This window comes from Lagopus muta, chromosome 1 (assembly GCF_023343835.1).
Source record: "Lagopus muta isolate bLagMut1 chromosome 1, bLagMut1 primary, whole genome shotgun sequence".
Taxonomy (NCBI): Eukaryota; Metazoa; Chordata; class Aves; order Galliformes; family Phasianidae; genus Lagopus; species Lagopus muta.
Window position 1 is genome coordinate 72,570,948 of NC_064433.1, and position 23,339 is coordinate 72,594,286.

Consider the following 23,339-nt stretch of genomic DNA (forward strand, 5'->3'; position numbering starts at 1 on the left):
CAAAGTAGCTACTATAAAATGCACTTAATTCACTGCACTGTAGTACAGTCCTCATTGGTTTTTTTCAATATGGGTCATGTTTGTCTTCTGGATCCCCTGCCCTTGTGTAAAGTGTTGTTTCTGCTGATAAGTCTTGCTGATTTTTCTGTGTCCTGGTAGAACAGTAGAAAAGAAGCACTACAATTGAATTTCAGCAGTTAGTTCAGACCACGTATTAGTAAAAACCTTCCTAATGATGAGGATAGTAAAGTGATCCAGATATTAGTATGGAAAAACTGACATATGTACAGGCAGACTTGAAATGTGTGGATTCTGATTCCAAAACAAGCAGGTAGTTAAAGTACTACATGACATATCTTTCAGCTACGTTGAGTTTTATGTAAAGTCATAGAATGGTTTGGGTTGGAAGGGACCTTATGTATCATCTAGTTCCTCCCCCCGACAGTGACCAGGTGCACCTTCCAGTGCACTGGACTGCTTAAAGTCCCATCCAGCCTGACCTTAAAAACTTACATAGTGGAGACTTCCACACCTTCTCTAGGTAAACTGTTCCAAAGTTTCACCATGCTTGTAGTAAATAATTTATTCCTTAAATCTCAATCTACACTTGTAAAACCTTTACCTCTTTTTCTGTCTCTCTATTCCCTGTTCAGGAGTCTTTCTCCATATTTCTTGCAGATCCTTTTAAGTACTAGCAGACCCCTATAAGGTCTCTGTAAGGTCATCTCTTCTCGAGGCTGAAAAACCCCATCTCTCATAGTCTCCTTGAAGGAGGACAGGTGCTCCACCCCTCTGACTGTTTTTGAGTTCTAGCAGGTCTGTGTCCTCCTCATGCTGCAGGCTGAATGCAGTACTGCAGGTCGGATCTCATGAGAGCAGAATAGACGGAGTGGATCACCTCCCTTAACCCACTAGCTACTCATCTTTTGTTGCAGGATACAGTTGACTTTTTGGGCTGCCAGTGCATAATACCAGCTTATTTTTATTTCCACTGATACCCTCAATTCCTTCTCCACAGGGCTGCTCTCAATACAGTCACACTGCTCAGCCTGTGCTTACGTTTGGGATTGCCCTGACGACCTTAGACCTGTGTGATTAGCACTGATTACCTGACTGATAGAACTGATCAGTGACAGTATCAACAACAGTGCTTGTTCTTCTGCTAGTTTATTGAAAGTGTTACTTGTTATAAATCTGCATTTGCTTCCCTTTCAGACAAGGAGCAGAAATGGATAAGGTGATGCAGGAACTAGGGAAATCTCTAACAGACCAAGATGTAAATTCATTAGCAGCTCGGCATTTTGAATCTCAGCAGGTAAACTAAGTTCAGCAAATTGTAAAACATCACGTATATATTTGCATTTAAAAGAAAACTCAAAACATTCAAATAGCTGTCTTCTTGTTAGGATTTAGAGAACAAATGGACCAATGAATTAAAACAATCTACTGCTATCCAGAAGCAGGAGTATCAGGAATGGGTGATAAAACTTCATCAGGATCTGAAGAATCCCAACAACAGCTCAATCAGGTATTTAATTCCCCTGTGGCAGTTCACTCAGGCTGTGTTGAGTTCTGAGAACTATAGGTCCCTAGTGCATGTGGAAGTAATGCATAGGATGTCTATAATAGGGCAACTAGAAGCTTGGAGGTAGAAAGATAGTTGCTTATGTATGCATATACTTATACATGAATCTTTCAGAAAATAATATCTCCTATTTATTTCCATGGGAGCAGCATACACATGAAGTTATATTTGATAGAATGAATTCTCACCTACAAAAAAAACTCTTGTTTTTCAGCAGTCACCATCATTGCTGTGCATTTTTGCCACTGATGAACAAAAGTATGCATGCCACTTTTGTAAAAATCTGCACCAGTGGAGGTGACACGCCGCTGCTGTCACCACTGTTGAAACATAATGTGTACTGCCTCACTGTGCTAATGTCCACTGCTTAGTCTCCATAAACATTCAGTAAGCAGCAGTGAATGTCAACAGGTGCATTTTTTTCCACATGGAGGATGACATGCTTCTTCATGCACACTTCCATGTCAGGCACCATTTAGACTGCCCCTCTGCTGCCATCTGTTGCATCACAACAAAATTGAACAGAATATTGGTGGGAAGGTTCAACCTCTACTTACATCCCACCTTGTTCTTCTACTCTGTTCCTCTTTTATTTCCTGTTCTTATCATTATGGTGTAACTAGGCATTGAGGTATTTTTGTCGTTCAGTCTCAAAATATTTTACAAAGAAAACTGATAATATAAATCTAATAGTGAAGTTTTCCTGCTGACAAGCAGATGACTTCATTGCAGCATGATAGGAATGCAGGTCTTCGGATGTGAAGAGTTCATTCAAAAAAAGTTTAGTATCTTGATTTCCACAGGCTGAGAAATTTTTTTATAGCATTTGTGAAATACTGTTGGTGTACAGCAGCTAGTATAAACTTCTCAGTAGGTTTCTTATTATTTTAGCGATGAAATTAAGGTGCAGCCCAGTCAATTGAGAGAATCTGTAGAAGGAAATGGGAGAATTTACGAAGAGCAAAGACTTTTAGAAGAAAGTTTTACTATTCACTTGGGTAAGTAAAACAAACTGACAGCAAAGCCAAAACATAATAACAGACTAGAGAATTATACGTGTATGTCTTATTTACAGTATTTAATTGTCAATGTATTGTATACAGATTGGGATTGTTTTGTATTTGTTGTTTGCATATGTAAGAGAAAAGCAGTACATCATAAACCATATTAAATAGTGTCTAGCTGTCTGAAAAATACTTAATGGAAAACATTCTGAAAGCAAATTTTTATACAGTCTGCTAAAGTGAATAGTTTAAAGAAAAAGTATGGTGACGTCAAAGCACATAACAATTAAAAATATGAGTGTTGATTCGATTCTTAGAATAATAGGTGTTTGATTTAAAAAAAAAAAAATTATTTTATTATTGCTTGTGCATTGAAGATTTTTAAGCTGTTTGTTGTAACTGCTCCCAGATAGTTTTCTGTTCTAGCTTTATCACAGGGAACAAGTCTCATTTCAGGTATAAATACGCCTTTTTGGTTACAATATTGCATTTTTATTTTTAAAATTGCTGATATGCATATAAAATCATACATTTGATTAAGAACTCTGTGTATGATTGTTTATGTTTCTCTTATGGGTCTTTCTTACAAAAATTAGGTGGAAATTTTGGTTCATTGCATTTTGATAACAATCCTGAGTTTCATCCTTTGCTGTTTGTATTAAAATTGTTTGTATTCCATACAGGAGCTCAGTTGAAGACCATGCATAATTTGAGATTACTGAGGGCTGATATGCTGGATTTCTGTAAACACAAACGTAATCATCGAAATGGAGTAAAGCTTCACAGACTTCAAACTGCAATGTCTCTCTATTCAACATCTCTCTGTGGCCTCGTTTTATTGGTAGATAACCGTATCAGTTCGTACAGCGGCATCAAAAGAGGTGAGTCCTCTAATGGAGTGCAACATGCCATTAAAAGTCAATTTGACTCTTGAAAGACTTGCTGTCTTCTCCCACTAAAAGTGCAGTCAAATTAATTTGCTAGAGAACCCAGTGTTTTGTGTGTGGTACTACAAAAGAGTAACAAATAGAAAAGCAGATAGAGGACACAGTTTTGCTGAGTAGCTTGAACTCTGATATGCTCTTAAATCCTTCATCTCTGTCCTAGGTTTTGCTTTTTAGTTAGGAGGATGTTAGAGTAGAATCATTAATGTTGATTTGCCTGCTGTAGATTGGCTAACGATCAGTAGGGTCTTCTAACTATCTTATGTCAACTTATCGTACCAAAACATATTTGCAAATGCAACAGTTAAATAGTTCTAAAATTGATGAGTAAATGTGTTAAAATGCCATGTGCGTTAAATATTTCCAGTACCATAAATTCCATTAAAAAGGAACAATAGGAGTATTATTCGCCTGCTCTTGGAAAGCTTGATTAATAGCCATTTTAAGTGCACCAATAATAGGTGATGATGAATGTTTGAAAGCATATGAATTAAGCACCTGTTTGTTCGTGTTAAAATTTGATTGCTCAAGCATTCTGTGAACCATATTATAGACTTTCCCATCTTTTTGAAGTTTAAAACCAAATAATTTACGTTTGAAACATCTTTTTACCTGTAGCAAGTATTAATTTAGTGCTAGTGGTGGCAGTGGTGATGAGGAGACGGTTGGACTAGATGATCTTGTAGGTCGTTTCCAACCTTGTGATTCTATGATTCTATGATTCTGTGATTCTAATTGTCATTTTTCTAGCATGTCTGTTCTTGAGAAAAGGGAGGGAGGAAAAAAGTAGGCTTTCATACAAACTGAAAACGCTGTGGAATCAAAAAAATAGAAGGGGGAAGTGTGCCCATAAAAATATCAGATGCATTTGTTCTGTATATGATTTCCAAATTGCTTAATTCTCATAGTATTATTTCATGCTTGCTCTTGTTTTCATTTAGGTTTTTTTTATTGTTACTATTAGTGCTTACGTATTTAAATTATTAACAAATTGCAAAAATTTGTTTTGTCATAAATTTTGGGTGATCAAGAGAATATCAGCATTTAAGTAATGCCACTAAACATAAAATTAGGTACTGCAGCCTTAGCAGAGAAGAAAGCAGGAGAAAGTAAGGGGCTACCAAGCAATCTATAAAATATAATGCTTAGTATGTTTTGATTTCGTTTAGATCCAAAGGAACTTTGGCAAAGTTAACTTTAAGCAATTTCCATAGCTTTCGCACTGCCATTCTTTTAAAAAATGTTGCGGAAATGAATGTTTCATGTCTCTGTTCCTCTAATCTAGTCAAATATATTGCTTTAAATCAATAACAAGCATCTGGTTATGCTAAGACCCCAAACAACTTGAGGCAGCAACTGATGCTTGGCCACATCTCTTTATATGCTCTGTGTGGTGGGAGCGGTGGCTTCTGATTGAAGATCAGTAATAAGCACATTTGAGAAGAAACTTTCCTTTTAAACTATTAAATTGTTTGTTACAAGAGCACTACTCTGAAAACATTCTCCTTACTAGAAGGCCTGTTAAGAAATAAATGTACTGGGAGGTTTGAAGGTTCACGATGTGGGCAAAAATGCTATATAGAAGACCTTTACATAGTACATTGATGCTGTTTAAATAGAGAGGTAACGGTGTGTGTACGTTACATTTCTGGGTTACAAAAGTATAGCAATGGTTTTCTGCTTCTATTTTAAACCAGAAGATCACAAATCTAATAGCTTTTGTTTTTGATGGGCTATAATGACTCAAATCTCTGTGTGATTAGAAAAGGATGGTATAGATGAGCTTCTTACTACACTTGGAAAACTGATCTTTCACTATGTTGATATCATTCAGCTTTTTGTTTGTAAGGAGTAGTAGTTATCTCTTTACTTACTTGGTATTTATGGTGCAAACCTCTTACATTAGGAATCTGTAGGGCTTCTGTGACTCAGATTTAAGTGCGTATAGCACACTCAATCAGTGGACTACAATTAACTTCAGCTTAAGTATGAGAGACTTTCTGTTGTTGTTGTTGTTTCAGTCCTAGCGTTATTTTATTTTGATGCACCCAGAAAATAATCTTTTGGAATATGAGCAGTTTCTTCCTATGATCTTGGACACCAGAATTTAGTAAAGCATTTGAAATACACTTTACGTTGGAGACAGTACATAAAGTATATTAAGATTTTCTTTATATCTTGCCGATTCCTGTCACAGCTCTTCATGGGAATATATGGAGCTCCTTAGATAATCAAAGTGTATTACGTCCTTAAAGAAGATTAGAGCAGGTACCTCAAAAAAGGAAGCAAGTCAAAGTTGTTTAGCTGAGCTTCTTGCTGATAGCTTTTTCTGGCAGTCATTAACTTGTTTGGAGAAAAGGCTAGAAACCAGGATTTGTAGCTTTGATTACCATTTACAGGGGTAGTATGTGATGAACCTAATTATTAATTTAATTTTTGTAAGTCTGACATCAGACTTTCTTATTGGGAAAAAGGATTTGCAGCTCTTCTCAGCTGGTGGTATTCTTTAGCTTTCAGAGAGCAGAATAGTTTTGGGAACAGAAGAGGAACAGTATTTCCAAATTTCCAGATGAACTGTTTATGAATTTAATTAACAGCAGTCATTTTACAAAACAAAATGGAGTGCAGTAGTTGCTGTTGGAAGGATCTCTATACATGTTTTAATAAAGCATCACGGATTGAAGGGTTGTTTTTAAAGCACAGTAAAACATATGTTGCTGCTATTATTTTGGGATTTTTTTTATAAATGATTTTGTTTGAACAGTAAGAGTGCTGTTTTTTGAAGTAATTCTTTTGTTTCAAAAGCTTTGTTTTTTTGTTGGTGATATTGTTTTGGTCTGGCTTTATTTTTCATTTTTTATTTATCATTGTAACTAGCATTGCTTGAACGCTAGAAATGAGTTATGTAATGTTACTTAGCATAGCCCTGTGACATTGATTTAAATCTTTTATTTTCCTAGATTTTGCAACTGTTTGCCAAGAATGCACAGATTTTCATTTTCCTGGAATTCAAGAACAACTTGAAATTGTCCAGAAGGTTGTACTTAAGGCCAGAGCACAGCGTAGCAATAAGTCAAAAAAGCATCACGGTCAGTGACAACCAAAATTACTTTCTTTACTACTCTATAATAGTCCTCAGTAGAATATTTGTGGTTATGGGCACCTTAGTTTTTCTCTTATTCTGTTAGATTATCTATAAAATGTAATATTCTGGTTTATAAGTTAAGAAGTCTTTGTGGAATTTTGTCTTAACTGACTGTGTGCCTATGTGGTCCATGTGATGTTTTTGATGTCATTACATACACACCTTTAAAAAAAAAAAAAAGAAAGTCACTAGGTTCTAATCATACTTGTGATCAGCCTAACATCACAATCCATATGCAAAGTGTGTAGGCTCATGATGTTTTCCTCTGCAATTTAAACTGCCTATGACAATACGGAATTTATTCTATTTAACTCTCTTTCTTTCTGTGTAAATGAAAAGCTTTAAAAATTGTAAAATACATGCTTTGACTTTTTCCCCTCGTCATAAAGGAGTGCTAAAACTGAACAGTACATTCACTAAATTTGTATTCTCTTTAGTGCTGACTAAATCCTTATGAATGGTTTACTTTGCAGTTCTATTTACAAATGGCAGAGAAATCATCTGAGTACAAGCACTGCTTTAACAACATGTACATCATGAAATTTTGGTTTTTTTGCAGACAACTACTTGTATGGCTAAATACATCAGTAATGTGAATAGATTCGTAAGACTACAAGTAGAGAAACAAGTTCTCTTAGAGACCTGCATATTGCTGTAGCCTAAGGAAAATACTGAAAGCTGTTTTTATAGTGATGATTCATGCAAATTTCTGTTAAAATTTTTTTAGTATTAGGAACAAATTTTTAAAAAATAGATGCGTAATTAAAAAGCAACAGCAAGGTACTGTGTAGTTGTGGGGTTAACTTTGAGTATTATGTTTGAGAACATTTCTTTTCGTCTGAATAGGGTGACTGAGGAAGAAAGCTAATGATTTGTTTCAGGATTCAGTTCAGCATTTATTGAAGCCAGTGAGAGCACTTCCTGTTTGTCCCACAACTTTTTCTAACTTTATGGTGAAAATTTAAGCTAGACATCAGCTCAATACATTTTATATGCTAAAGCAGATAATACATTAATACATGATGTATTTAATGTTTGTGTTATTTATTTATATACAGGAAGCAAAGATAGTGGAATTGAAGATAAATCCAAGAATATTGAACGTAACCAGTCGAATATTTTACAAGGTGAGTTCCATTGCATTTCCCCTCTCTTCTTACAGAAATTGTGTTTTATAGATGCACATTTTTAGCTCTAAACTCAGAACATAAATTATAAACTAAACCTGAGTTGACCTCAATCAAAGGAGAAGGACGTTCTTGTGGCTAAGGCAGAGAACTGGGTGTCAGGACATCTGGTTTCTATTCCCAGCTTTGCTACCACATCATATGACGTTGGGGCAAATCACTTAACTTCTCTATGCTTAAAATTTGTTTTCAGAATTTGAGGGGAGAAAAGGCTATCTCTGAGGATCCTGGAAAAAGATGAAGCTTAAATACTAGCAAATTATTTTCTTTCAGATACAGTAAAGCATTTTAGAAGGTATTTGATTTTTGATCTTTGAATTTAAGAATTCATTCCTCTAAAAGAGGAAATAGATTTCGAATATATTGTGCTTTTAATAAAGAAGGCTGCAGAGTAGCTTGAAGAAAAATGCACAGTTGAGAGGAAAGGAGATAAATCCACCATAACCCATAGGTGAATATGAGGGCTTGTTAAAATTGCTTTCATGGTTGTTAGTGGTTCTTGTTAGTGGATTATAAATCCACTCTGGATCCTTAACAGATATATCCCGGTAAAATCTTGCTGCAGTGACTTGTATATCATTATTCTTAGATGGTCACTGCTGGGGATTACTTCCTCTTTGGCTCTCAGCAAGGACTATATACCCATTCTCCAGTATCCCAATGCAGTCTTGACTTGCCAGTGAAAGTAGGTTTAAAGAAAGATGCTTATCTGTTGACTGAAACAGTAGGGCTATCACATACCTACTTCTCTGTTGACTCCACTTTAGACATTTTGCTCTCCAACAGAAGGTAACATGAAGAAACCTGAATTTATCTGCCTCTTGCTGCTTGTGTTTGATAAATGAAAACTGATTTGAAAAATTTCCCTTAAGGTGTCTTCTCAAAACCAACTCTGTAACTCATCTTCCCATTGCTGCAAATTATTTTAAATTCTAATAACCACTGATGCTTTTGCATTCTAGTATGTATCATGTATGTAATATAACCAATTACCCTTTTTCCATAGACTTTTTGTATCCTTTATTTTAACCCATCCATTTTTGGTATTTCCGCCTCCCACATCTGTCTGCAATTCAGTGCTTACATAATATATTTTGAGTATTATACCTCCTCTGTGTTTGTTTTTCTGTTTCATACTATATTTAGATCATATCCGCCTGTACTGGCACTATTACATCTTACTACACCGGGTGTCTGTGATGCTAGTGAAATTCATTAAAGCAGGAAATTGAGTGCTGGATGAACGTAAAACAGCGATACTCCGTGATTTTAGACCAGTTCATTTCTTTTATTTCTCTCCTTATGTATGTGTTCTGATCTGTATTGTCTACTTGTATTGGCTTTTTGTCTTAACTAGCTGACTCTACTCCTACATTGCATAATAAGTATGTTTCAGTATAGGTCACTGCCATGATACTCTGCCTTTTTATTTTATGTTATTCTGCAGGAGAATTCTACATCACTCGCCATTCAAATCTTTCTGAAATTCATGTTGCATTTCATCTTTGTGTGGATGATAATGTAAGATCTGGAAACATAACTGCTCGGGATCCTGCGATCATGGGACTTAGAAACATTCTCAAAGTTTGCTGCACACATGACATTACTACCATTAGTATTCCTCTCTTGTTGGTACATGATATGTCAGAAGTAAGTAAATTTGTTCTCTTTTTGGCTTCTAGAGTGCAGTTGTTTGCAGTTTTTTGTTTTTTTTAGAGGCACATTTCATGCTGTTTGATACAGATGAGGAAGTTTATCCCAGTCTCCTGCCACATCGTTGTAATAGCACAAGTATCTATATGGTGACCAGAGTTAAGGAACTGAAGCAGTTAAAAGCATTTTGGTTAGCTGAACTTCTTTGTTTTTAATCCCACCCCTTCTTGATCCAGCTCATTGCAAGGCTGCACAAGTATTAACGAGAGAAGTAATGGCACGTGTTTGGCAGCACTTATTGCTTAGGAATTGCAAGATACAATGGTTATATCAGATCCCAATTTTAATTGTCATCGAGAAAATCTTAAAACTAAGTTTTTAGGAATAGCAGAACTAGCTTGTTTTTTAAAGAATTTTTAATTCTGTATCCCTAAACACCATTCTTTATCACCTCAGCCCTATGCAGCAGTAATCAGATTTCACCTCTGCCCTGATTGGTCACCTTCTTCATGCCTAATCATCTATACCTTCAATTTCTGCCCTTGTTTACCTTTTGTGTTCCCACCGTGTACCACCTGGGCAAGAAGCAGCATACTGCAAGACACTGTTGATAAAGATGTGATTCATATACTGAACTTTCGTATTCTTTCCTCCATGGGACACTAATTCATAGAAGTTGACTCTCATGTGTTTTTTCAGTGTATAAATTATAGTTTAATACCATTGGCAGTTTCTTTTCTCTGATTCAAAAGATGCTGGCAGGAAAGGAAATGGAGGTGGGGACAGAACTAGCAGACAGGCAGCACAGCTACATGCCACACTTCCTTATGTTTAAGGAAGTTTAGAAAAGTTAAGTTTAGAAACTTAAAGGAATGAGAAAAAAAGATAATGGTGCCGTTACTGTTACCCTTGTATATGTATAATTATCATTGTTTTGGTTTTTTTTGAATAACCTTACAAATGTTAAGACTGCCATTCCTTCCGTAAAAGTGCTTGACTCGTAGCAAGAGAAAGGCTCACCTTTGGATTGTTTTCAACAGATGGAATAGCTGATTTCTTTATTTTTTTTTAACAAAATTTGATCTGAACATATACAAAACTGAGATACCTTTTGCAAGATTTGTGAAAGTTCAAGCAATGCAAAAGTTAAAAATATCCAATAGTGAAAATTCTAAAGGATATGCTTCTATATACATGTTAACTCTTAGTAGCAGATTATATTATATCAGAAATATACTTCTGCATCTTTGTATTAGTGTCCTTTTTAGGGGTAGCTGCCTGAGTTAGCAGAAAGTAAGCCTGCAGAAAGTGGCCTGTATGGTAAAGCATGTGTTAAGCCCAAACTGAACTGAATGAACTGTGTTAGCAGCATATACCCTATTACAGTGCTTTGTAGATGACTGAATTTGAAACTCAAATCTGTGACTTGTTGTTGAGTGAATAACAGGTCTCTGAAGGTTAACGTGAACTTGGTGCCTTCAGCAGCTCCAGTTTTGAATCCACATTTACCACCTACATTAAAAAAAAAAAAAAAAAAGTTTTTGTAAAGTGGTTAACCAAGAGCACAGCTGTAAAGATACTTGCCACCTTCTCTGTGACAGGCATTCATCACGAGTTTGCTTTGTGTGTTTCCGAAAGGTTTTCTTTTATGGCTGGTTGAGTAGATGAGTAATGTTTATAACATCACAGAAGTAAGGAGTGTATCACATTTCACTATTATTGGGACTTCATAAAAAGCTACTCTTTTTTTTTTTTTTTTTTTTTTTTGTAAGAAAAAGATAAGGTTATGGTTTCTTTAATTTTTCTTATGTCTAGAATAGCAAGAAATTCAAGATTGCTTTTTTTCTTTTCTGGTCTGGTCACTAATTTTAACAAAGGAAGGAAACAGTGTAACATCTGGGGAAGACAAGATCAAATTTAGGACAGCAGAGGTGTTAATGTCTGATAATTGCACTGAAATTAATGTAAACCGAATTGAGGAATTAAATGGTTCTAATGACATGGCTAGAGCTGGCATAGCTCCTTGGTAGTTTCAACATGCAGGCCATTTTATGCTGCCATCAATATAGAAACACAGAAGAAAACAGGACACTTCAGGGCTCTTGGGCAGCTGTCTGTCATGCGTGTGCCGGATAACCAGGGGATCAGGGCTAGTCACGAAAGGTAGGTCCTGCTTGACCAACCTGATCTTCTCTGATTCGCTGACCTTCACCTCTGCATGCAGTCTACATATACTTCAGTCAAGCCTTTGATACTGTCTCACAGCATTCTTCTGGAGAAGCTGGCAGCTCATGGCTTAGACAGATATACTCTTCACTGCATAAAAAACTGCTTGGATGGCTGGGTCCAGGAATAGACTTAAATCCAGCTGTCAACAGGTCAGTGCTGGGGCCAGTCCTGTTCAACATTTTTATTGATGATCTGGACAAAAGGGATTGAGTGCAGCCTTAATAATTCTGCAAATGACACCAAGCTGGGAGTAAGTGTTAATCTGTTTGAGGTCAGGAAGGCCCTACAGGAGGATCTGGATAGGATGGATCAGTGAGCTGAGGCTCAACTGTATGAGGTTCAACAAGACCACTTCCTGGATCCTGCCTTTTGGTCACAACAAGCCCCATGCAAAAGGCTTGGGGCTGCAAAGCTGCATGGTGGAAAAGTGTCTGGGGGTGCTGTTTATCAGCTGACTGAACATGAGCCAGCAGTATGCCAAGGTGACCAAGGAGGCCAACCTGGCTTGTGTTAGAAACAGTGTAGTCAGCAGGACTAGGGAGGTCATCACCCCTCTGTACTCAGTACTGGTTCAGAGTTTTGGGGGACCCTCACTACAAGAAAGACCCTGGACCGTATCCAAAGAAGGGCAGTGAAGCTGTTGAAGCCTCTGGAGCACGAGTCTGACAAGGAGAGACTGAGGGAACTGGAATTGTTCACTGTGGAATAGAGGAAGCTCAGGGAAGACTTTCTCATCATTCTTTACACTTGCCTGAAAGGAAGCTGTTGTGAGCTGGGAATTTGTTTTCTTCCAGGTAACTTGCAATAGGATGAGAGGTAATGGCCTCATGTTGCAGCAGTTGGGTATTTGGAGAAAATTTCTTGTCAGAAAGAGTCGTGAGGTATTGAAACAGGCTGCCCAGAGATGTGGTGGAGTGGCTTAATAAGCACGGTTGTGATGAATTGACAATTGGACTTAATGACCTTAAAGATCTTTTCTAACTTCAATGATTCTATGAGTTAAGACAAAAGTGTTGGGTTTTTTTCTTTTTTTGTTTGTTTTTAAGTAAAAATAAAAGGCAAATAGGCTGTGTAGCAAGTATTTGTGAACAGTAATTTTTATATGTAGAGAAGATTATTGAACCCCTGGGCTGCACACAGCCCTGGACAGCTGGTAATGCAGTCCCACAAGATCATAAACTTTAACATTACTGTGAGTTTTAGTGATATTTTTAAACAGCTGATTGCACTTCTCTTGAGCACAGACTGTGTAGATGACAATGAAATGTTGTGGAGAGTGCAGTGCAGGGCTGACTCTGCTTCTTGTGCCTGCTGCACAGTGTCAATTAAATTTCAGTTTAATTGAGCCAGATGTGTTACACATTACATGCACATGTGCCACTTGGCAAATAAAGTGCAGTGATTACTAGTAATAATATTTTGTCCTGGTTTCAGCTGAGAGAGTGTGAATAGCACACCAGTGTTTTGAATGTTGTTGGTTGACAGGGCCATGACTGGGACCAGGCCAGGCTGCTTGGCAAAAGATCTACTGCTGAATTAGGCAAGGGTTTATTCCCTACCACGTGACACCATGCAGAAGGCTATAAAGCTGTGGAGAGTTGACCAGGGCCAGCTGCTGCTTGGGGATTAGCTGGACTCCATTTGATGGGTAGTAACTAATTGCTTTGTGGATTTATAAATATTTCTTTGTATATGCATACACACAGAGAGATATATGTATAACTATCATCACATTTTTGTTCCTACTTTCCTTCTGTTTAGTCTTAGTAAATAGTTTTTATCTCAACACAGGAGTTCTATTTTGATCCCAACTCTCTCCTCCCATTTCACTAATGGGAGCAAGGGTGGAGGGGAGTGGAATGAGTAAACAGCTGTGTGGTGTTTAGTTGCCTTCTGTGTTAAACTACAACGTATTTCAGCTTACCTACATGTGTATGCCTGTGAAGATGCATGTTCTTTATTATTAAGTGGGCGTGTAAGTTTTCTTATTTAATTATTAAAATTGGGCTTGTGTTATTTCATAAAATAATTTACTGTGTAAATGTGATTGCTGGTGAAGAAATATCCAGAATACTTGTGCAGTGCTAACAAACTTTGTAATTTTCAACATCTCCAAAAGCTCACAAACAATATAATGTGCAGTATGTTTTCAATAAATCATACGGTTTGTATCTGATTAATGTTTTTGTAATGTTTGCCTAAACAAATATGTCATTTTACTAATTCAGCCATGCTAAAAGCAAGTTTACAGAGAATGTGTGTAATACTTACATTTATTCACTTTTTCTCAGAAACTGTAAATTCACTAAGTTGTGTATTAAACGGCAACTTCTTTTTTTATGTGAAAGTAGCACAGTAAGTTAAATGCTTTATGATAAGATCTAAAAGAAATGAAATTACAAGAAAAAAAAGCATAAAACTAAAAATGTCAGAGTTGATATATATTAAAAAAAATTGTTTCTTCTATACATTAACTATATTATATATTGTATATGTGGCCTAAGACAGTTCCTCTTAGTTCCTTGTGTCTCAGGCAAGCCAAAAGGTTGGACAACTATGAGACAGATTATCAGCGTGTGTATTAACCTTTAATTTTTTACCTCTTACAGTTTCCCACCTTGAAGTGTATAGCTGCTCATACAGTGTGAAGGTTTTGTGTATTTCAAGTAAACACCTTGCTAATTCACCACATCTGAAAATTAACCATTGAAAAAGGATCTGAAAGCTTTGTTCCACAAGAAGTTTCTGGAATTTAGTGTTTTCATTACTTGGTTATGACATGGCTTTCTGCAGAAACTTAAATGTGCTCATAAATTTAAAAAAGCGGTAATCACATGGGAAGAGTCTGTTGGTGCAGCTTTGCAGCATGTATTTCTAATCAACGAAGTTGACCTTTTTTATTTTTACCAACAGAAGCGATGTTAATCTGATAACAGATCTTTTCATCTTAAAACGGAGTGGTGTGTGGTCTCAAACAGCAAACCAAAACCCCCGGGCATTTTTTTTTACTTGCTGGAATGTTACTAATGAAAGCTCATCAAAAGTGATGGGTTTTTTTTATGTTTTCCTATCCTTTGTGCTGTGCTGTGAATTGGTACTCGCTCAATCCTTTGTTTTCACTACTGTTAATTTACATATAGAGAAAAATTCTGACATGCCAAAATTACAAGAACATATTTTTTAAAGATGGATTGAAATTGAATCACTACTGTGTCATTGTCTGTTCTTGTGGCTTGCATACTGTGACGTTCTAGGTTCAACCTATTATTTCCCTGAGTGCCCACAAGATTTAGCATCTATGTTCCTCTGAAATAGTCCAAGGAATAGTGTCATATCCTGCTGCCTCAATCAGTCCTTTTTAGACCAGGTCCTTTTATTGATTACATAATGTACTTCTGAATTGCTCTTAGATTAACTGAACCTTTCTTTTTAGACATTTGTTCTTAAACCAAGCCAAAACCGTGATCAGAACTAGCAGTAAACACCTACATTGATTGTGACAGAAAGCAAACATAGGCAGTTAATTTGTAACAAAGGCCAACTATTTTTTCCATAAAGATTAGAAATGAAAATAGTATTGTCTGCATTGTTCTGTTTGATTCATGTGCTGTATAACCTAAAAGCAGCACTTTGTGATGCAGAGGTTTATGTGATTAAGACATATATAGAGAGAGATTTAGTTGGAGAGCACATCTGAACAAATTGATCTTATTTATTATGGACATTATTTTCTCTGAGAAGTTCTGACTCTTTACTGTGACGGCCTTTCTGCCTCTAACTAGGAAAATTCATCTTAATATAATTCATGTTATGGTTTACAGGAAAAGAATGTTGTATGTAGTAAAACTGTTTCTTAAATGATTTAGACTGGTGCACGTAGCCACATATTACAGTAACTTATATCAGTGGGGCTTTCATATCCTATCTTGTTGTTTAACTTGACATAAGAAATTGCTGTCTGATTAAATCTGAAAATCATCCATCAGATGAAGTTAGCTTTTGTTTGTTCAGAAAAATCACCTTTAGGAGAGGAGGTTTTTACATGAGGTATGTGGGTATGCCAATAAGCCTAAATCAGAATCATCAGGAATACCTGGTAACCATCAGTTACTGCTGTTAAGCTGTGGTCAGGAGCCTGTTTTTTGCTACCTGAACCACAAATCTGACAGTCACAATTTTCATTTCTGATGTATGTATACTGCTAGAATACCTGATGGGAAAATATGCTTTTATGGCAATTTATTATTTTAAAGAATTTCCTTGCTGCTGTTGTTGGTTGATCCATTTGTGTTGAGCCTTTTCATTATTCATTTAATTTTAGGAAATGACCATTCCATGGTGCTTAAAGAGGGCAGAACTTGTGTTCAAATGTGTCAAAGGTATGTTAGTGAATGCTGCAGCTCACTTCTAGAGTTGAATTTGGTGATTTTAGCTCAAGCTGTATATTTCCCACTGCTCCAAAAAAGTTGTTTCAGTAACTTATTGTTTATTAAAATACTGGTATTTTTTTCTTTGAGATTATTAACTACCATGTTACTCTTGGGCTATTTTAAGCATCAGGAAATAATCTCACACTTAGAATGAAGACTGAAAATGTTTTGAAAATATTTTTATGAGTTGCACTTAGTGAAAGAAAAACTCCTTACTGCTTTTGAGCAATCTCTGAAGGAAGGCAGGAACTGACAGTTGTCAATATACTTTCCAGTGTCTTATCTATGTTAATTTCCTCAAACAATGTAAACTCCACACTCTTTTTTTAAAGCTAGTTTATATGCTAACTCATCTCTTTGCTGGAAAGTCATCAGATTTAACATTTATTTCCTATCTATTCCAATTGTATTATTACTTATTGCATTGTTGTGTCCCGTGCTTAAATACTTACAGCAAGCAATCATTTAGAGCATTTAAAGTGTAAGTAGTGTAGTGTTCTCTCTACTACATACTTTAGGAACTTTGTGCTGTTGTGACCTTTAGTGATTTAGTAATGGAGTATCCATGTAATCACTTTCATTATATAGTATTTTTCCAAAAATCCTTAACTGTCAGCAATGTATTCCTGTGGACTTTATCGTTCATCAGTTACAGTTAAGAAATGCTAGCGTAAAATCAAAATCTTAAGTTGAGCAATAAACACCATGTTTTTTCTTTGTAAGTTAGTTCAGGCATGTTTGTCTTTCCAAATAGTGAATATATATAAGCTTTGAAAAAGATATTATTGGCTCTTATTTTCTCTGATGAAATGAACTTTACATTATATAATGTTAGACTTCTGTTGAGCATACAGTTGATCATAACTGATCTAAAGGAAAGAGTTATTTCTAAAGTGAAAGCTAGCTATTGGAAGAACACATAGCAGTCATGTCTGGAGAAACCTCTCACTTCTGCTGATGAACACTGTTTCTGTACTGTAAGTGGGTTTTTTTTTTTATCTTCAACAAATTTTCTGAGCAATTCCTCATTAGATTTTCCAGTTAAATAAGGTTTCAAAGTAGATTAGCCAGGTCAGATATGAATATGAATAACAATGACAATACTAAAGACAGTTAAAATCCTAACTGCATATGAAAACTTCCTAACCTCCTCATTGCTAGGTAAGAGTGTAATTAAGAGGGAAGCATGTATAAGTAATCCATTATGAATTATGTATTATGAATATTGGTTTTTAGGTTTCATGATGGAAATGGCCTCATGGGATGGAGGAATTTCTCGGACTGTACAATTCTTGGTACCACAGGTGGGTTGAACAAGTTTCAATAGTCCCCTGGGTTAGATACAAACAAGAAGTTAAATGTCAGTATACTTAGGTTTGATTTCTTTGCTGTGTCCTGTTTGTTTGTTTTTTGCTGTGTTTGTTTGAGTTTAAACTAGTCCATTGTTGTTTTGATTCCTTGCTTACAAAATAGGAATAAAAGGGTTTTATATTTTGGGGTATCCTTTAGAATATCCTGGGAGTACTAAAAATTCAAACTGTGAAATTTGTCTTTCTGAATAGTGAATATATATAAACTTTGAAAAAGATATCATTTGCTCTTATTTTCTCTGATGAGATGAACCTTGCATTATATAATGTTAGGCTTTTGTTAGTCATACTGTTGAGCATCTTGGAAAATTGCAATGAAGAGAGTTCATTTATGCTTCCACAAAATCATTAGACTAGATGTTTGAAGTGAATTGTAATGAAGATTCCTAAATGATTTAATTTGGAGCTTAAACTCATCTTCAGGAACAGGAATCTTTCCAAGCATGGCCAACACTGAGGTGTTTTTGTTGTTTGTTGCTGGTGATTTTCTGTGTTTTGTTTTCATTATGAAAAGTGGTGCTGAAAGTTGTCTAAAAAATCAGTGTTATCTTAGGAAAGAAATAGCATGTATTTGTTCAGGAGTCATAAACTAAGGAACAAGAGGAAGATAAGAGTAAATGAAGCAGAATATAATTCTGGAATTCAGGGAGCAGGAGTCCTGTATATAGCAAAGAGCACTATTCTCATTCTTCTAGACAGAAGTACTTGGAACAAGAAATCTACTGGGGACAGATATGTCACATGAATACACAAACAGTATTTTGGTCCATTTTTTTATTGAATTAAATAGAATTATAGCATGCATTACATAAAAAATCTTTTTGGCCTTCTGAAAAACAATACTCTTAGATGTCAAAAATAAAGTTTAGAGAGATTCCATTCTTCTAAAGTACAGCAAAAAAAAACCGAAGCTTACTACTTTATCTTTTTTTTCCCCAGACAATTTCTGAGGAATTGTTTTACCAGCTGAGTAACATGCTACCCCAAATCTTCCGAGTATCCTCTACATTAACTCTAACCTCTAAGCACTGAATTTTGTGCGAAAGTAGGTTGTATCCTATTGACAGAAGAAAAGGTTCTGGAGAATCGGTACTGGAATTTCACTTCTCTGAAGCCTGATGATCCTGAATTGAAGTTTGTTGCAATTTCAAGAATAATGTTATTAGAATAAAAGATAAAATGCTACCTGTATTTGGATGTTAGCATTTCATTTTTACCTCTTTCATTCTTTTTCAGCATGCATTAATATTGAATTCTTCATCTTTTTCTGAAAGAAATTAAATGCAGCTAGTCTTAGGGAATCTGCAGAAATGATTTTCATACAGATAGTAGGAATAAGGGCTTATGGAAGAAGTAGGATCCTCTGGGCAGAACAGGTGATGATTTTAAAAACAGATTCTAAATGTTCTCAGTGATAGTTAAAGGAGGAAAAAATGATGTCACGTATCTCCTTTGAATAATTTTGATATCATTTGTCAGAGTTGTCTTTTAAAGGTGACCACAAAATAAAGTGTTTTACTGCTTCATTTCAGCATTTAACCATTATAAAATAAAAAACATGAGAGAACTCTTTATCCTGTTGCATTTTCATAGAATCACAGAAACACCAAGGTTGGAAAAGACCTACAAGATCATCCAGTCCAACCAATAGTTCTCACTAAACCTTATCCCTCAACACGAAATGTAAACGTTCCTTGAACACCTGCAGGGGCAGTGACTGCACCACCTCCCTGGGCAGCTCATTCCAGTGCCTGACCACTCTTCCAGAGAAGTACTATTTCCTAACATCCAGCCTAAATCTCCCCTGGCACAGCTTGAAGCCCTAATTGATTGTAGAGGAAATGGACCTGGGGGTATCGATCGATGTTTGGCTGAATATGAGCCAGCAGTGTGCCTGGGTGGCCAACAAGACCAATGGCATCCTGGCTTGCATTATGTGTTGCCAGCAGGAACAGGGCAGTGATTGTCCCCCTGTACTCAGCTCTGGTGAGGCCACACCTGGAGTTCTGTGTCCAGTTTTGGGCCCCTCACTGCAAGAAAGACATTTTGTAAATCACTGGAATTATTAAAAAGTAATCAATATATCTATAATTTTGCTTTTTTGAAATTATCACTCCTTCTTTATTTTATGGTATTTTCTTTATGACAGGATTCAATTTTTACTGAAAAATAAGCAATCTCATAACCTCCTACTTCCCTGCAGAAAAAAGCTGCTTTTAACCCATGTTGGGACACTCAAGCTTTTTGACTTATTTTTGAACACTAGTGACTGGAAGCAATTCTTAAATTCTAGTGTAGTAGAGACTAGGCACGGGGAAAATCCTGTCTGAAGCTGGTATTTACAGGGTTCCTAGAGGAGTTAGCATCACAAGAAAGCAGCTGAGGTAGCGAAGGTCTCAGGTAGGTTTCTGAAGTCCACAGTTCTGTTCTATAGAAATCACTGGGAATCCTGGTAGAGCTCACTTTGAATATGCAGTCTTTCTATGGATTGTTAGATTCTGCATTTGAAAACTGTAAATACATTTGAAATTATTTACTTTTGTCAGTGTGACTTATTATCTTACTTAGTTTAGTAGATGTGAAGAAGGTAAAATTTTGCTCTGAAGAAGTTGCAATTTAGAATCCTTACAGAACTGAAGTAATATAAATCAGTTCATGATATTTATAAATTCACTGTGTAAGTAACAAATTCTTAGCTCAGTATTTTATTAGCTTAGCTTGGTATTTTTATTGAATCCTTCATGTGGTACAGAAGTCTCCTGTCTGATACCTATTGCTGAACTATCAACTGCTTTCATTTGCTGTGCCAGCAGCTTCGAAACAAAAGTCGTGCAAGTAATGACCTAATTTGCTTTTCTAGAAAATAAGGATGTATGCTTATTTAGAAGGAGCTTGATTAATCCTATTTGAGCTCATTTTACATTGCTGATTGGAAGCTGAAATCAAACTCCAGTATGAGAAAAGGAAGTGCTCTAACCATGGTTCTGTTTCTGAAAGATGTGCTAGCAGAGTACTCCTTTGTTTTATCGATGCTAAGACTTACTCTGTGTTATAAAAGAGGTCTGGGTTATGGAATTGGGTGGTTTTTTTTTTTCTCTCCAGTCAGTTTATCTACCAACAAACAACCTGTAGAACATCATAAATCCTTTAGCAAATCATCTGGCTTATACTGTCAAACTGTTAACAAAAATTGCATCCATGTTCTCCTATTTTGACAAAATCCCAAGAAATACTACTTAATTTGGTAATTTTTGTTGTAAAAATGCAAGAAATTTCTTAGAAAAAAATTACCTTTTATGATAAACCTTACTGTTTTTAATTTTTTGAAGCTCTGTGATTTCAGTTCTCAGTGGAGTATTGAAATATGAATATGTAAAATTCACCCTAATTACCAACTGGTCTTTGATTAAAAAATAAAAACAAACTAAAAAAATCTAGTGGTGAGGTTTTGGAAAGGCAAAATGATGGAAGTGCAGGGAAACTATTAGTTATGCTTAAAACTGTATGTAACATTGTCCCTTTTAAACATTGTATTGAGCTGCCAAAATTTGTCATGAGAATTCTTGATAAATCTGTTATTGCTGCTCTTCCTATCTGTTCACACAGATAGGAACACAGGAAAGTGTTGACAGTGATCTTTAGGTCTCATTTGTTATAGAAAATCAGAATACAGAACTGAGATGACCTAAACTGCCCTTTCTGATTGATCTGTATCCTGCAGCTGTACAGACCAGTAGTACCACAAATGCAATTTAAATAAAGCCTTGTGAGAAATCCTATTTGCACCACAAGAAATTGTTTGATATTAAGAGGAAAACAACTTGATAGGCAGATTTTCTGTTAGTGCATGCACATCAACATTCCTTGAAAGATTAACACTACTGAATACCTTAAAAAATGTCTTGAATTGTGTTTGTGGCTGGGCTTGTATTCAGTGAGTTGTTCTTGCTATGAAGAGAAATAACAGATTTATAGGTACAGTTCTCGCCAGAATGATTTTACCCTGTTGTAATTATGGAAGTTCCACTGTTAGGAGCTATCACTGCCTAGAGAGATAAGAAATTGGATCTGAGGTATTTCCTTCTACAGTAGTCCACTCTGCATAACAGAACATAAGTTGAAGAAGCGCAACTGGAATATGTTATTTCACAACTTTTCCCATTGTATGAGAAATGAGCAAAGCCACAGAAGGCAGTTATGGAGAGAGAGTATAAATTAAAGGAGGAAATCACAGCTAATCCAGGTCTGTTATTTATGTGAGCATTGAGCTGATCAGTTCATTTGTTCCATGCCTGGCTTTTCCCCTTGACAGAGAAAAGTTTAACTTATGCTTGTACAGTATTTTGAGCATTGGTCTTAAATGTCACTAATAGTACTGTTTCTTGTCTGTACTATACCCAAACATACAATGCTGTTGCCTGGTATTCAGGCCAAGTCAGAAATGTAAAGGAATGTCTGTCTTCTTGTGTCTTTGTTTCACTGTGGTATCAGGAAGACCATTAGTGTTGTACAAAAATAAACTTGTTATTTCGTCCCGCATGCTGGATGTGGCAGGTTTCAGTAGCGACCACAAAATTGCAGTCCCACGGGACCACAAAATTAGAAGAATGGATTGTTAACTGCAATTACAAACAACCTTGTTTCTGCTTGTGTAAGTGCGAGGGCTTGACGTTATACTAAAATTACGTTTAAACATGAAATTGTAATCTTACCACAAAGTTCAGAAGTAGGGGGAACAAAGTGAGAATACATCACGAGGAGCTGCATTCAGAGATCATTCCTGTCAGTCAGAAAAAGCAAGACAGTGATAAACTAAGTATCTATGCAAAATTTGCTGTGCTTGTAGACTACCTCCAAGGGCTACCTTCATCGATATTCTTAAAGTAAATAAAGTTGTAGAAGAGCATCTCCACAGAGAGAAAAATAAACTGAAAATCATTGATCTTGGAGAAGTTGAGCAAGTATTCAAATTGGTGGGCTCCTGTACTTAATGGGAAACTATACAGTGACAGTGTTTGTCAAGATTCACATCAAAAACTCAGCACATAACTAGGCTGGGAGCGTGTCTAATGAAAACAATTTAACTGATAATCTGAATGAGCTCAGACATAGCCATTTTTGTATGAATACCTATAAGCAGATCTTTTACGTCCCCAATAAAATTTACATTCCCAAATATTTCTGTAGATAAGTAGCAGCTAAACATGGACAGCAAAACTGCAGCATCTCATATCCAGTTTGGAATGCACTGACTTCTTTCTCTGTACAGTCCATGCTGCTGTGGTGACTTTAGGCTATAGAGGAATCCATCAGAAACATGTAAAGCTCTTTTTAAGATTAATTCCTGAAGATTAGTGCAGATCCTAGGAAAATATAAGTGATTCACAGTTTATTATTTCAATTCACAGATCTGCTGGAATATCTTGCATATAACAATAATTTTTAAAAACAGCATTCACCGTGAAGATTTTGAAAGATAAAAGGCTTTGAAACTAGTCAATATAAGATGTGAAGTAGGTCTAGTAAGTTCTGCCCTGTTACTCTAACAAGTCAAGTCCAGCTCAAGAGTTACGTTGAGATAATCTTCCTCTGGGGACTTTCTTCACTGTGAATTTTTTTTTTTTTTTTAATGGGAAATGCAGTATGGACTGAAGTACACGATGCATGGATCTTGTCTTATCAGTTTCTTGGCTTTCAGAATAGGTGTGAAACAGTGCTGTCAACCAATCTTAGGTGCTTTTGGGGAAAGACTGAGTAGTGTTCTCCAGTGTGGACAAGTATTTGTACCTCTA

General features: G+C 36.0%; 1 protein-coding gene across 2 annotated transcripts in view; it reads left to right on the forward strand.

Moving 5' to 3' along the window:
* Positions 1 to 20,641, forward strand: part of C1H12orf4 (chromosome 1 C12orf4 homolog) — a 26,298-nt gene extending 5,657 nt beyond the window's left edge. Inside the window, exons 5-14 of one of the 2 annotated variants that reach the window (XM_048933890.1) lie at positions 1,216 to 1,315; positions 1,407 to 1,528; positions 2,477 to 2,583; positions 3,273 to 3,470; positions 6,494 to 6,622; positions 7,737 to 7,805; positions 9,313 to 9,515; positions 16,069 to 16,126; positions 17,414 to 17,481; positions 18,487 to 20,641. In XM_048933890.1, coding sequence (XP_048789847.1) covers positions 1,216 to 1,315; positions 1,407 to 1,528; positions 2,477 to 2,583; positions 3,273 to 3,470; positions 6,494 to 6,622; positions 7,737 to 7,805; positions 9,313 to 9,515; positions 16,069 to 16,126; positions 17,414 to 17,481; positions 18,487 to 18,579 — 1,147 coding nt within the window. In that variant the 3' untranslated portion in view covers positions 18,580 to 20,641. Of the gene's footprint in view, positions 1 to 1,215; positions 1,316 to 1,406; positions 1,529 to 2,476; positions 2,584 to 3,272; positions 3,471 to 6,493; positions 6,623 to 7,736; positions 7,806 to 9,312; positions 9,516 to 9,974; positions 11,286 to 16,068; positions 16,127 to 17,413; positions 17,482 to 18,486 lie in introns of those variants that run through there. The other variant, XM_048933891.1, reaches the window with a different exon arrangement.
* Positions 20,642 to 23,339: the final 2,698 nt, after the last annotated feature.